The sequence below is a fragment of the Oncorhynchus clarkii genome, chromosome 5 (assembly GCF_045791955.1).
Source record: "Oncorhynchus clarkii lewisi isolate Uvic-CL-2024 chromosome 5, UVic_Ocla_1.0, whole genome shotgun sequence".
NCBI classification, from domain to species: Eukaryota; Metazoa; Chordata; class Actinopteri; order Salmoniformes; family Salmonidae; genus Oncorhynchus; species Oncorhynchus clarkii.
Window position 1 is genome coordinate 9,374,600 of NC_092151.1, and position 13,604 is coordinate 9,388,203.

At 41.1% G+C, this 13,604-nt stretch overlaps 1 protein-coding gene across 1 annotated transcript; it reads right to left on the reverse strand.

Moving 5' to 3' along the window:
• Nucleotides 1-4,822: 4,822 nt before the first annotated feature.
• LOC139408308 (macrophage immunometabolism regulator) lies at nucleotides 4,823-9,450 on the reverse strand. Its single transcript, XM_071152025.1, has 2 exons — nucleotides 9,228-9,450; nucleotides 4,823-6,768 (listed from the first exon to the last, which is right to left on the reverse strand). The coding sequence occupies exon 2, from the start codon at nucleotides 6,763-6,765 to the stop codon at nucleotides 6,079-6,081; it is 687 nt and encodes a 228-aa protein (XP_071008126.1). The 5' UTR covers nucleotides 6,766-6,768; nucleotides 9,228-9,450; the 3' UTR covers nucleotides 4,823-6,078.
• Between the last annotated feature and the right edge of the window lie 4,154 nt (nucleotides 9,451-13,604).

Sequence of the window (13,604 nt, forward strand, 5' to 3'; positions counted from 1 at the left end):
CATTATTATTTACCTTTATTTAACTAGGCAAGTCAGTTCAGAACAAATTCTTATTTTCAATGACGGCCTAGGAACAGTGGGTTAACTGCCTGTTCAGGGGCAGGACGACAAATTTGTCCCTTGTCAGTTCGGGGATCTGAACTTTCGGTTACTAGTCCAAATCTCTAACCACTAGGCTACCCTGCCGCCCAAATGCATGGGGGCATTGTCATGCTGAAACTGGAAAGGGCCTTCACAAAAAACTGCCCCAGACCATTATTCCTCATCCACCAAACTTTACAGTTGCATGGCTGTGTGCTCGATTTTATACACCTGTCAGCAACGGGTGTGGCTGAAATAGCTGAATCCACTAATTTGAAGGGCTGTCCACATAGCTTTGTATATATAGTGTATGTAAAGAAACAAGATGGTGTAGGGTGAAGTTGCACCTAGACACTGATCTTGAGTCAGTTTGGCATTTCCCTCATTAACGATTAAGGTTAGGATTAGGGGAGGGGAAGCTGATGCTAGATTCTCACCTAGAGTGAACTTCCCCCGAGAGCTGAAACATTTCTCCCTCTTGTGGAAATATGGAGGAGCTCAGAACACAAAGAGCAGATACTGTAACACAAGCCACCTATCCGCAGTCTGTAACACAAGCCACCTATCAGCAGTCTGTAACACAAGCCACCTATCAGCAGTCTGTAACACAAGCCACCTATCAGCAGTCTGTAACACAAGCCACCTATCAGCAGTCTGTAACACAAGCCACCTATCAGCAGTCTGTAACACAAGCCACCTATCAGCAGTCTGTAACACAAGCCACCTATCAGCAGTCTGTAACACAAGCCACCTATCAGCAGTCTAACACAAGCCACCTATCAGCAGTCTGTAACACAAGCCACCTATCAGCAGTCTGTAACACAAGCCACCTATCAGCAGTCTGTAACACAAGCCACCTATCAGCAGTCTGTAACACAAGCCACCTATCAGCAGTCTGTAACACAAGCCACCTATCAGCAGTCTGTAACAGCAGTCTGTAACACAAGCCACCTATCAGCAGTCTAACACAAGCCACCTATCAGCAGTCTAACACAAGCCACCTACTGTATCAGCAGTCTGCCTGTCAATTAATTTGACCTCTCGTCAGAGACCAAATTTGACATCATCACGTGGTTTGACACTACTAATGTCTCTCAAGACGTGCTCTGTAAGTACCTTCTCTGCCATGTTCCATTCGGGTTTAACTGATTACAACTGATTTATCTACAAATACAGTCAAGAGTTGAATTGAGCAAATAGTGCTTTCCACTGGCAGACACGAAGCTTGTAGGTTTTAAGAAAAAGGCATTACAGAAAACATAATGCCGGGGAAAGCATCTTTATAAAACGTTCTAGGGAACAAACGTTTAATCTGTCACATCCCATCCCATAAAAATTCCAGCTCTTCTGAAACAATCTTACGGGATCCCGTCCCGAGGACATTCGAGAACTGTTTCCTATTGGCTCATTAAAACAAAATGGAGACACACACGTCCTAGCGTAGTAGTGTTTTTAATAACAATGTCAAGTGTAAGATAATAAAACGTAAGTCAGTCGCATTGCAGGGCATAGACACAGTAGAAAACAAAACAAATGCTTTTAGGTAGCTAAACTACAGTATACAAGCGGCGTGAAAGATTTGACCAGAAAGTCAAAATGACAATAAACCTTTTGTAGGAATAAAATGACAAAGTTCCATACAAGCCTATGAACATGAAGTGAAAATGAGTCACTGAAAAGCACTGTTGACCTGCGATGCAACTTCCTTGTTCCATTGTTGTGGTTAATGGTCATGCAGGAAAATATCACGTTTCAACCCACATTGTAATCATGAAGACAATGCTTTACTGTGAACATCGAGGGCCGGTTTCCAGATCACAGATTCAGAACAGTCCTGGCCTAAAAACCATGTTCAATAGAGATTCTCTATTAAACGGGCATCTCAGTCCAGAATTACTGTACTCTATTATTAATTCCCATAATGCATTGGATATTCCTGTTTAGAACTGACACAGTCTTACAATATCTTGCATTGTATGGCATATTAAAACATGTGTTGTTCAAGTAGCGTTTTCCTTCATGATGGCCAAAGTAAAACTGTTAATTTCTACTGTATACTATTAATATGATGCGGTACGAACACTGTTAAGGTTAAACTGTTAAATCAACACATTCTAAACATCACAACTAAGAAGCCACCAAAAATTCACTGCAAACATAGTCACATCTGTGAGCAAATTGTTGACGGTTATTGATAATACCGAATATATTTCCCCAGAGAACATTTCCAAGTGTTTGGTGAAAACATATCACCGTTATTCAGGGACAGTTTGTTCAAATGAATGAGTTTTTATCTTTAGCTGCTGTTGTGATCTGCACCCTTAAATAAGTACACATCACCGTTCATACGTCGGGTTAAGGTGCCTTTAAGTGTCCACTCCAGGTAAACATAGCCTATATGCAACATACTGCCATTTTTTATATTAAACCAATATCAATGTCTTCCATGACTTCAGATAAATTACAACTAGAAATAAAAAATGATATAAAAAATAAATAATAATATAGTTACATTAAACACCTTAAAAAAAAAAAAATTGAAATACAGATTAAGCCATTTCTGTAAACCCATTTAGAGTGAAGACAGACAGGTGACTAACCCTAACCCATGAACCATCTAGAAGGGTCCAATAACCTTTTACTCAAACTACACTGACACAAACACAATGGAGAACACACAGAGGAGATGGATGTGCAGTTCCTAACTTTGAAAATATTTCCTTGTATGGTTTTTGGAGGTTATTTTCTTGTCTTATGACACAAAGAGGTTAGCGTGGAAAAGAGAAGCATGATGAAAAAGAGCTTAAACCCATAATAGTAGAATTTGAAAGTCACACCAAACCATATAAAGCATGATATGGCATATACATGTACACTGAGTGTACAAAACATTAAGAACACCTGCTCTTTCCATGACATAGACTGACCAGTTGAATCCAGGTGAAAGCTATGATCCCTTATTGATGTAACTTGTTAAATCCACTTCAATCAGTGTTGATGAAGGGGAGGAGACAGGTTAAAGAAGGTTTTTTTAAGCCTAGAGACAATTGAGGAATGGACTGTGTATGTGTGCCATTGAAAGGGTGAATGGGCAAGAAAAAATATTTAAGCGCCTTTGAACGGGGTATGGTAGTATGTGCCAGGTGCACCGGTTTGTGTTAGGAACTGCAACGCTGCTGGGTTTTTCCACGCTTAACAGTTTCACGTGTGTATCAAGAATGGTCCACCCCCCCCAAGGACATCCAGCCAACTTGACACAACTGTGGGAAGCATTGGAGTCATCATGGGCCAGCATCCCTGTGGAACGCTTTTGACAACTTCTAGAGTCCACACCCTCAACGAATTGAGGCTGTTCTGAGGGCAAAAAGGGGTGCAACTCAATATAAGGAAGGTGTTCTTAATATGTTGTACACTCAGTGTAAATGTCTGGACCAATACCCTGCCTAGCTGTAGTTTTGCATGTCTGGAGGAAAGGAAGGTGATCTTTCCAAAAATGTCACAATTTTGGTCGCTTGGTGAATTACAGTATTGAGAAAGACCAGAATTATATAGTCATGAGATGGTGGACTTTACTGTCATGTGTTGACAACTCAATATTAGTAAAGTGCCCTTAATGTTTTGTTCACTCAGTGTATAGTTACCATTACATGTCATATGGCTTATAATAGGTCAATTGTCATTGGTAAGAGACTATCAGATCATTTATATCATGCAAATGATTGTGTTATGAGGGCATTAGGTCAGGGCTACTTCAAGTAAGGTGTTCTCCAAGATTACGCCTCAAAATGATTGTCACGTGTCCTACGAAACCCCAAATAGATCATATTACAATGTGGTCAAGTTTTCCCAGGGCACCCCAAAATAATCCTCCTTTGGTTTCCATAGCTACGGTACGTGTTTCAGGTGCTCTACACACCTTTATGAAGGGGTGGCAAAAACATCAAACTAAATTGATAACCTTTTACCCAGGCTAAAACACCCATCCCTCCCATTCAGGAAATGAAAAGAATGACTTGGATTCAGAATGATGGACACAACGTCTAGATGCAGAAAATCTGGAATCTCCTAATTCAACCCCTCACCCCCTGCTGAGGATTCAGTCTGACTGGGAGAAATGGAGTGAGGGGATTAATTCTGTATATAAGGAGCTAATCTCACCTCAGGCACTCTGACGGTAAGCCTCTCCCCCACAAATCCTCTTAGAGCAGCAATCAGCAGTTGAAGCAATAAGAAAGCGTTTCCTCCGCCCCCGTTTCGGTAAAAAGCTGAGGGATGGGGCTGCAGAAATGTAACCAACACTCAAATTCATAGATATGAATGCAAGGACTGACCACCAATGATAGGAGAATTATCGTTTTAACCATGTTTTGAGGATATATATATATTATATATATATATATATATATATATATATATATATATATATATATATATATATATATATATAGTGTTTGTTTATATTTACTGTTTACAAACAGTGGGGTAAAACAAGCATATATTTTAAGTTCTGATGGGCTACGACAGTTGAACTCAAGCTCATGAGGCATTTAAAAGTTATATTCTTCAAGAATCAAATGAGTATCATCAATTTATAAGTCCAAAAATGGATGCAGTAACTGCAGATTGCCCCTTTACAGGATTCTGTTTTAAATAACCTTTTGTGTAACAGTCAGTGGTTTACATTAAACCCACATTTCCCTGGTGCTTGGCAAGAGCAAAATAGTAGTGTAGCGGAGTGAGCTTTCACATTTAAAAAAAAAAACTTTATTTAACTAGGCAAGTCAGTTAAGAAACAAATTCTTATTTACAATGATGGCCTAGGAACAGTTGTGTTAACTGTCTTGTTCAGGGGCAGAATGACAGACTTTTTTTTTTTACCTTGTCAGCTCGGGGATTTGATCTAGCAACCTTTCGGTTACTGGTCTAACACTCTAACCTGCCGCCCCTATACATCCACACACATACAGACATACAGTAGCTTACATACAGTACAGCTGGGGCTAATGCTAATTGCTATGGATGTATAGCGCAGTACTGTTTTGGCTAATGCTAATTGCTATGGACGTATAGCGCAGTACTGCTGGGACTTATGCTAATTGGTATGGATGTATAGTGCAGTACTGCTGGGGCTAATGCTAATTGCTATGGGTGTAAAGTGCAGTACTGCTGAGGCTAATGCTAATTGCTATGGATGTATAGTGCAGTACTGCTGGGGCTAATGCTAATTGCTATGGATGTATAGCGCAGTACTGCTGAGGCTAATGCTAATTGCTATGGATGTATAGTGCAGTACTGCTGGGGCTAATGCTAATTGCTATGGATGTAAAGTGCAGTACTGCTGAGGCTAATGCTAATTGCTATGGATGTATAGTGCAGTACTGCTGGGGCTAATGCTAATTGCTATGGATGTAGAGTGCAGTGCTGCTGGGGCTAATGCTAATTGCTATGGATGTAGAATGCAGTACTGCTGCGGCTAATTCTAATTGCTATAGGTGTATAGTGGTTAAAAAGTAAAGGTGTGCTGTAGTTGAGGATGCAAGGTCTGTAAAAACATAATATGTCTAACAGTGCAGTCCAATGCAGAAAAAAAGGGGCCAGTTGGAGGGGCATTGGTTACACATCCCTTACCATTTTTAAAAAGGTGCGCGCGCACACACATACACACACAGTCAATAAATACGTTTACCAGTTATTGCTAATCCTGACGAACTTCACATTTTTGTATCTAAAACGACCCCCGTTTTCAGTGTACTAACTTAACAAATTGTGTTCACTGGATTTTTACGTATACGTAAGCATGCGTCTCATTTCGTCAAGAGACCCGCTTAGTTTGTCACCCTCACTTCATAATAATAACAAGATTAGTGGTCTCCGCAAGTGTCCCCTTAAAGGACTATCCTATGATCTGAGTAGGGAGAGAAACGCACAGCCGGAAATAGCACCCAAATCCCATGGGAGTGGATGAGAGAACAGGCGGGTGGTGACTCTGGTGTTGCTTCATGTCTTGTTCCTGGTGAACATGCGCTCGCTCCGCAGCGTCAGGTGCTGGAGCTGGAACTGCAGCACCTCTGTGTCGGCCGGAGGCTCCTTGACACTCATTTTGTCCAGGTTGAGGTAGTCCAGGGACTTGGACTGGGCCCTCTTCCCCTTGAGAAGGCAGAGGGGCAGGGGGCCGTGGTGCAGGGCCCTCCCTGGGCCACCCTCCCCTTGGGACAGGGGCCTGAGGTAGGGGTCACCTGAGCTGGGCATGCGCCTACGCCGGCGCCCGTTGACCACGGGGATGTCGTATGGCTGGTAGTAGCGGTTTTTGGCTTTGTAGATGCGCGACGCCCGGTGGATGCCCAGGTCCATGGGTTTGGGGACAGAACTGGGCAAGGCCTCTGATGCTGTTGACGTTGTAGTGGTCGGTGTGGTGATAAGGGTCTTCTCTGGGTTGGGAGACCACTTGTGGGCTAGTTTTAGCAGCTCCTCGCCGGTGGTGAAGCCGACTAGGTAGTTGGAGTCCATGTGGAGAATCTGGAAGCCTGAAACAGTACTTTTGATGGGGGAGCAGGGGGTGCTGGCACAGCGGGGCCTGTCCCCTGTATCGGGTTTCAGCATGGCTTTGACCTCTGCAGCAGCAGGTAGAACAGAGATGGGTGTCCTGGACACGCCACTGACATCCATTTCCATCTTTACCGACATGACCTGACGAGAGAAATAAATAAATATATATTTACTTATATATAATATATTTATATATATGATAGAGAGAGAGAGAGACAGAGAGACAGACAGAGAGACAGACAGACAGACAGACAGACAGACAGACAGACAGAGACAGAGACAGAGACGGGGATGAAGAGAGCAAAAACAAAATAATAACTACAAAAGTCATCCTCTTTTTAAAAAATTGTTCAAACCATTCTCAGACACATGGTCCACACAGTGATACTTTTATTCAAGGAATTAATTGTTAGTGATTGGTCAAGGTGGCAATGGTTTCATCCTTCAGAACACTGTAATAACACTTTGACCTTCGTTTGACCTTGTGGAATTCTCCCAGATGCGAATTAGTCTGACAAATCACATACTGTAGGTCTTTCCATTCATTAACATTTAGAGGAGATCCCATCCACATCTCTTAACCCTCATACCTTTAAAAGGTGATGACGGAGGCCATCACCTAAAGCTTGCACTCAACCAATGTGGAGCAAGCAGCCCAGCCCTACTAGCTTAAAATTAACATATGGTCATGTGATATTGGTTGAGAGAAAAGGAGATTGAAATCGCCAGCAGAAAAACATATCTTTCAGTCCATGAGATGAAAACAAAACCTGGAGCAACAGTAGTATCCAGACATCAAAAACAGAAATGGATAACAAATGCCTGGAAAGAAGTAAGACTTCAATAGCTTGTGTTGAGTGCTGTCCAGGAGTGTGGGAAGGGCACGACAAACATATTTAACAAACTACTTGGTGAGGAATACAACACTTAATGTGGCTTAATGTTCTAAAATGAATATGTACAAACACTTGCAGTGAAAATCTGCAGTGGTATCCATCGTCCCTTACAATATTTGTAATATTCATTTTCTTGCACGTGTAATTTCACTCATGCATATTAGATATCATTGGGAAGAGTATGTGCTTGATTTTGATCATGTGGAGGCAGGCAGACCTACAATATAATTACAGTGCAGGTACACGTGTTTACAATGCATTGGTGTGATTGCACATTGGTGTTTTGGTGCTCGTTTGCACAGTGAAATGACATGCAGCTTCCCACATAGTAAGAACCATCACACTAACACTACAGTTTATTTGACACATCTCTCAAGGTGTGCAAGCAACATGCATATAACAGTAAGTGACCTACTCGTTAATGTCACTGTACCTCCCAATGTAATAACCATGTAAATACATGTTTCTAGGGACACTTCAGTTTATATTAAGTGATAATGCCCGAGAAGCTGTTGTTTGGAGGATATATTGGCAACGGTGTTGTTAGGCCCGATACGAAGTCAAGGTAGCACGAGGGCCGGGAAACCGTGCCAATATATAATCCAAACACCGGTTTCCAGCTGAGGTATATATCATAATATATACAACCATGCATGCAACTGTGGGTGTTTACACTCCAGGCCTATTCCAAAATTTAACATAATTGTGAACTAAGTTAATTTCTTATCCCCTTAACACCATTGTGACATTTATGTCTAGGGAAAAAGATAAAGCATTTGATAGGCCTTTAGGCTCGTCTGTTTACACACAGTAGATATTTTTATGGTAATGACAGGCTATTTATAATATCACTAATGCACAGCTTGTGGTGGTTGATGCGCCTCATTCAATCAGTTGAAAGGAGGCCCATCCTAAAAAAAACCTCTAGCCAAATAATACTATTGCGTCATGCTTGGCATCTTCATTTTGCTTTCAAATGAGGCCCATACCCATCCCTGTATGAATTATGGAATTCTACGTTCAAGGCCGTTTAAAAGTCAGCGGATAGCAAACTGTAATTTATGTTGGCGTCACAAATTATATAGACATTATTGCAACGTAAATGTTTCCAAGTCATAAATAGATGTCCGTCTGCGCATCCCGTCTCACACACCTGTCATCTGAAATCCTTCATCTGAAATCCATACGCGCTCTCAATAGAACATAGGCTACGAAAGGGATTCGGGCTAATACATTTTTTCACGATAATTTGACGCAGTATTATGAATAAAATACGTTAAATTAAGCTTTAATATAATTATAGAGATATATTAAAACAGCTTTCCCACAACAAAACCATTCGACACAGGCCGGTTTTATCCTGTTTTTCCCCTGCTGGCAGGCTGGGAGGAAAATGTTAGGCAAGAAAGACCACCATGGAACAAAATCAACATGGAGAGATAACATCCGAGTTCGTTTTCAACCGTATGCATGGCACAAAAAAAAGCAATCTGCAAAAGCAATCTTAACATGAATATTAATAAAACTGGTGTTATTCTTTCCGGGTAGAGAGCAGTCTGTTGTCCACCATTACAACATGGTGCCATTATATGACTATTCGGTTGATTAAATGTAGTCTATTGAAACAACATCTTTAAATGTAGGTATTTAATTCGAATAATACATCTCCAAACATGCTAGAACGATATAACAAGGGAAACAAACCTGTTCAACAGCAAAGCCACCCGACGTTCACGCCTCTTCTTACTTGAGCCAAATCGGAGAGGAAGAGGCAAAACGAGAAGGTTTACTCCGCCCAAAATCTCTCCACGTTCAGCAAATAATTAATTATTAAGCAAGTGAAGAGTTTTTGTATGGGAGACATTTAGTGTCGAATTTAGTCAATATAAAAAAATGCATTTCTATTTTGATACGTGAGGCTTATTTGATCTAATAGAAGTTTCGTAATGCTTAGGATGTTATGAGTGTACTGACAGTGATGCACGTGACCAGTGGTGACACGTCATTCAGGACAGGTTGGGGCAGAGCCGCACATTTTCAGCAAAATAAAATAAATATTTTTTTGGGGGGGGCTTGCCTATTTTACATATTATTTTGACATTAATACGTGTCACATATCAGTTTTCAAACAATGTAAAAAAATAAATATATATATATATCATCGAGTTAATAAAGCCACGTGCAAACAGGTGTTTCAGCCTAGCTCAGTGCTTTCTGTAGTGGTGGGGCAAGCCAGCAGAAAATAGGAGCATTGCGCTGTGATTGGCTCAGTGTTCTGTCACTCATGGGGACACTACGTCACAGGCCAAGTCTAAATCCCTAGTAAGGGTAGACATCAAATATTTAAGCCCTTTGGGTCCTGCCATAGAGGAAGGCTCAAGGTCATTGGCCACAGATAAAATGACGTCAAATCATGGTATATGTACATTAGCATTGATTGGACTGATCATGTGAAAAATATTAGCTCGCAGTCATCAGGAATCAAGTTGACAATCTACTAGCAAATCCTTTATAATCCTTGTCATATGAAGATAAATAATGAAGAGAAATTCTAGATAAAACGTATCGGTGCTCATCGGCCATTGGACATAAACATTACACAACAAGTTGGAAATCGCATATTCAACAATGAGTGGTTTGTAAGGAATCAGTGGCTAACTGTAAGCATTGCAAAGCAATCATTAGCCTGCTATTCAGTGGAGTGGCTGTGTGGATTTTTTCCAAGTTCCCACTATAAATCCAGAGAATGCCAGACTTTGATGACAACATTTGCCCACACAGGACTGCCATGCCACCTTCCCTGTTTAAGTGAGCACAGCACAAGATGAGTCCAAAAATGTATTGGAACGTTATGCTGCTGCATAAATGATGTAATATACCAGGGAGATATGTATACTGTAGCTAGGAAAGTAATACTAAGTGTATGTTGTGTAGTAAGCTGTCAGTAGCCCATGTGCCTCACCCTAATAATTTGGTCTATTTTCACCAACGCAAAATTGTAAACACATTGTTCGTGGCCGGTGTGTGCTTGTTTGCAGACTTTTTTTTGTACAGCTTTGACAGTGTTACTGATAGCAGTGGTGCCGCTTGGCTTGCACGTGCAAATTCAGCACACACATCATTCTATAATAGAATTGTGTTATTTAACGTGTCAAATAGTGTTTTTTGACGTGTATCTTTTTTGACACGCAAAGATCCAAACGGCGTTTAATGTGCCTCACCCTAATCATTTGGTCTATCTTCACCTCTTAATTTCGCCTACTGTTCTAACTTGGTGGTGCACATGTAGCCTATAACCTGTTTGAGAGAAATGTGATCATCAAATATTGTAAGAGCTTTCATTGTCTGCTTATATGCCCCCTTTATTTATCCTTCGGTTCTGACTTGGTGTAGAGGGAGTATACTGTAAGAACGGCTTATGTTCTCAATTCTATCGCTGTACATTTCAAAAGTGCTAAACAAATAGTTACATTGACTACGTCCGTTGTCGCTCGCTCATTAATGTCTCAATCGAAATGACAGGTTGCCTCTTATCCGCTTGTCGTTCCCTTATATCATAGTTTGTAAATCTCAATTGTCAGTAGAACCACATTTGGTTAAGCAAGTCAGCCATATCAGCTGTTTTTTTTTAAAGGCAGTAAATGAGGCTGGATGAACTGTTTTGCTGCCAGACAAGGCTCCACTGATAGCCACGTGTAGCAATGGTAAGGTGTTGGGACTGCTGTTGGGACTCTGCTGTTGGGACAGCTATATGTAGACCCTAACAGTTTTTGGGCACCGTTTGTCACCATTATAGTGCATTTAGTGTAGTGTAGTGGCTTTGCTGGCATGCATCCCACTTCTTTTTTTGGGGGTCCCACCAAGATTTACATGCTAAAATCACCACTGCACGTGACATCCCACAAAAAAACACTTTATCCACCAATCCAAAGATAGGAATAGGTGGGAATTTGGCCTGTGGCTGCTTTTATTTGCCCCCCCAAGTTTTCTGATAGTTTCTATTTTTTATTCATCGTTTTACATAAAAAAAACTATAAAAACACCAGGAAATCAGCTTCAAGTGATTTAAATTTTTTGAAAATCTGTTCCAAAGTATCCCCAAGCATAATAAAGAGAAACAAATAATATTGATAATACATAATAATTGATTGGATTTATATATCACTTTACTACCAACTGAGTTACTCAAAGTGCTTTACATAGTAGGGGGAAACTCACATCATCCAACATCAATGTGTTGCACGGCGACCATTTTTGTGCCAGAGCGTTCACCACACATCAGCTATCAGGTGGAGAGGTGAGGTGTGATATATGCCAATTAGGAATGAGGGGGGGGGGGGGGGGGGGGGGGATTAGGTGGCCATGATGGAATGTGGCCAGGATGGGAATTGATGGATGCCTGATGAAGACGTAAGGGTCAAAACATTGTTATAAATAATTATCACCTGGGAGCATGAGCAGCAGTGTGCAGCGTTTTCCTTTCTGTTTTCCACAGGTTGGGAATTTAGCCTTGACACCGGAGTGAACACCCCTACTCTTACAACAAGTGCCATGGGATTTTGCATGACCACTGAGAGCCAGGACACCCATTTTAACATCCCATCTGAAAGACAGCACCCTACGCAGGTCAATGTCCCCAAATGTAATCAAGGTTTGAAATAATTATATTTTAGTCCAATATTATATCTGTTTGGGCGTCTTGCCGTCAATTTGCAGTCTACATTTTTTTAAAATTATGTTCCTGTCCAACGACCATCCTCTCCAGAAAAAAATTGGCCCGCGGCTGAATCTAGTTGATGATGGGGCGGCAGGGTAGTGGTTAGAGCGTTGGACTAGTAACCGGAAGGTTGCATGTTCAAACCCCCGTGCTGACAAGGTACAAATCTGTCGTTCTGCCCCTGAACAGGCAGTTAACCCACTGTTCCTAGGCCGTCATTGAAAATAAGAATTTGTTCTTTACTGACTTGCCTAGTTAAATAAAGGTAAAAACATAAAAAATAATCCTTGGGATACAGCTTTTGTCAATATATATAATGTTGTTTTTTTTCTATTTCAAGGTAGGGCACGTAGGGCACATCGATTGCATGTGTTACACCTGTGCTGGCGTGCCCATCCTGTGCTAGCCCAGGTGATATTTAAGAGCGACTGGCCCAGGTGATATTTAAGAGCGACTGGCCCAGGTGATATTTAAGAGCGACTGGCCCAGGTGATATTTAAGAGCGACTGGCCCAGGTGATATTTAAACCTCTTAAGGATTACCCCCTTTTTTTCAATTTTCGCCTCAAATGACATACCGAAATCGAACTGCCTGTAGCTCAGGCCCTGAAGCAAGGATATGCATATTCTTGGTACCATTTGAAAGGAAACACTTTGAAGTTTATGGAAATGTGAAAGGAATGTAGTAGAATATAACACAATATATATTTTAGTTTAGCTTAGTTTATTATTTCAACCATTTAAAAAAACAAGCACACGTAAAACTTGAAAAAGCCATACATGCACATGAATAAAATCATTGAGGATAACACACAATAAAGTCTGGGATTTATTTCCATTGTGGTCCTCTTGAGACAAGATGGCTGGACAAGATGGAACACAGTATGGCAGTGAAATAATAAAACAAAAACAAAGAAGAACATCTATCTCAGCAAAAACAGAGAAGAAGAACATCTATCTCATCATTCCAGTTACATCATAGGGGTTATTCATATGGGCACAGAAGACATCAAACATATTTTTACTTTATTTATAAAGCTGCCCAGAGAGGACGTTGTTTTTATGGGCAGAGGCAACTCATTCCATTCTGAGGCTCCAGTATATAAGAAAGTACCTTTCCCAGCATTACTCCTGTATAAGCACACATCAACAACACCTGATCTGGTGCTGTGATTGTGTGCATCCCTAACACGAGGATAGTAATCCCTTAGATATCTGGGCGCTGGACCATAAATACTCCTGTAAACCAAACCTAGTCTAATCTGGGACACCCTAGCCTCAACATGCAGCCAGTTTAGTTCCTGAAAGCAGCTCCCTGCCTATGTGAATACGTGGACTCACCATCAATACTACCCTGATCAGCAT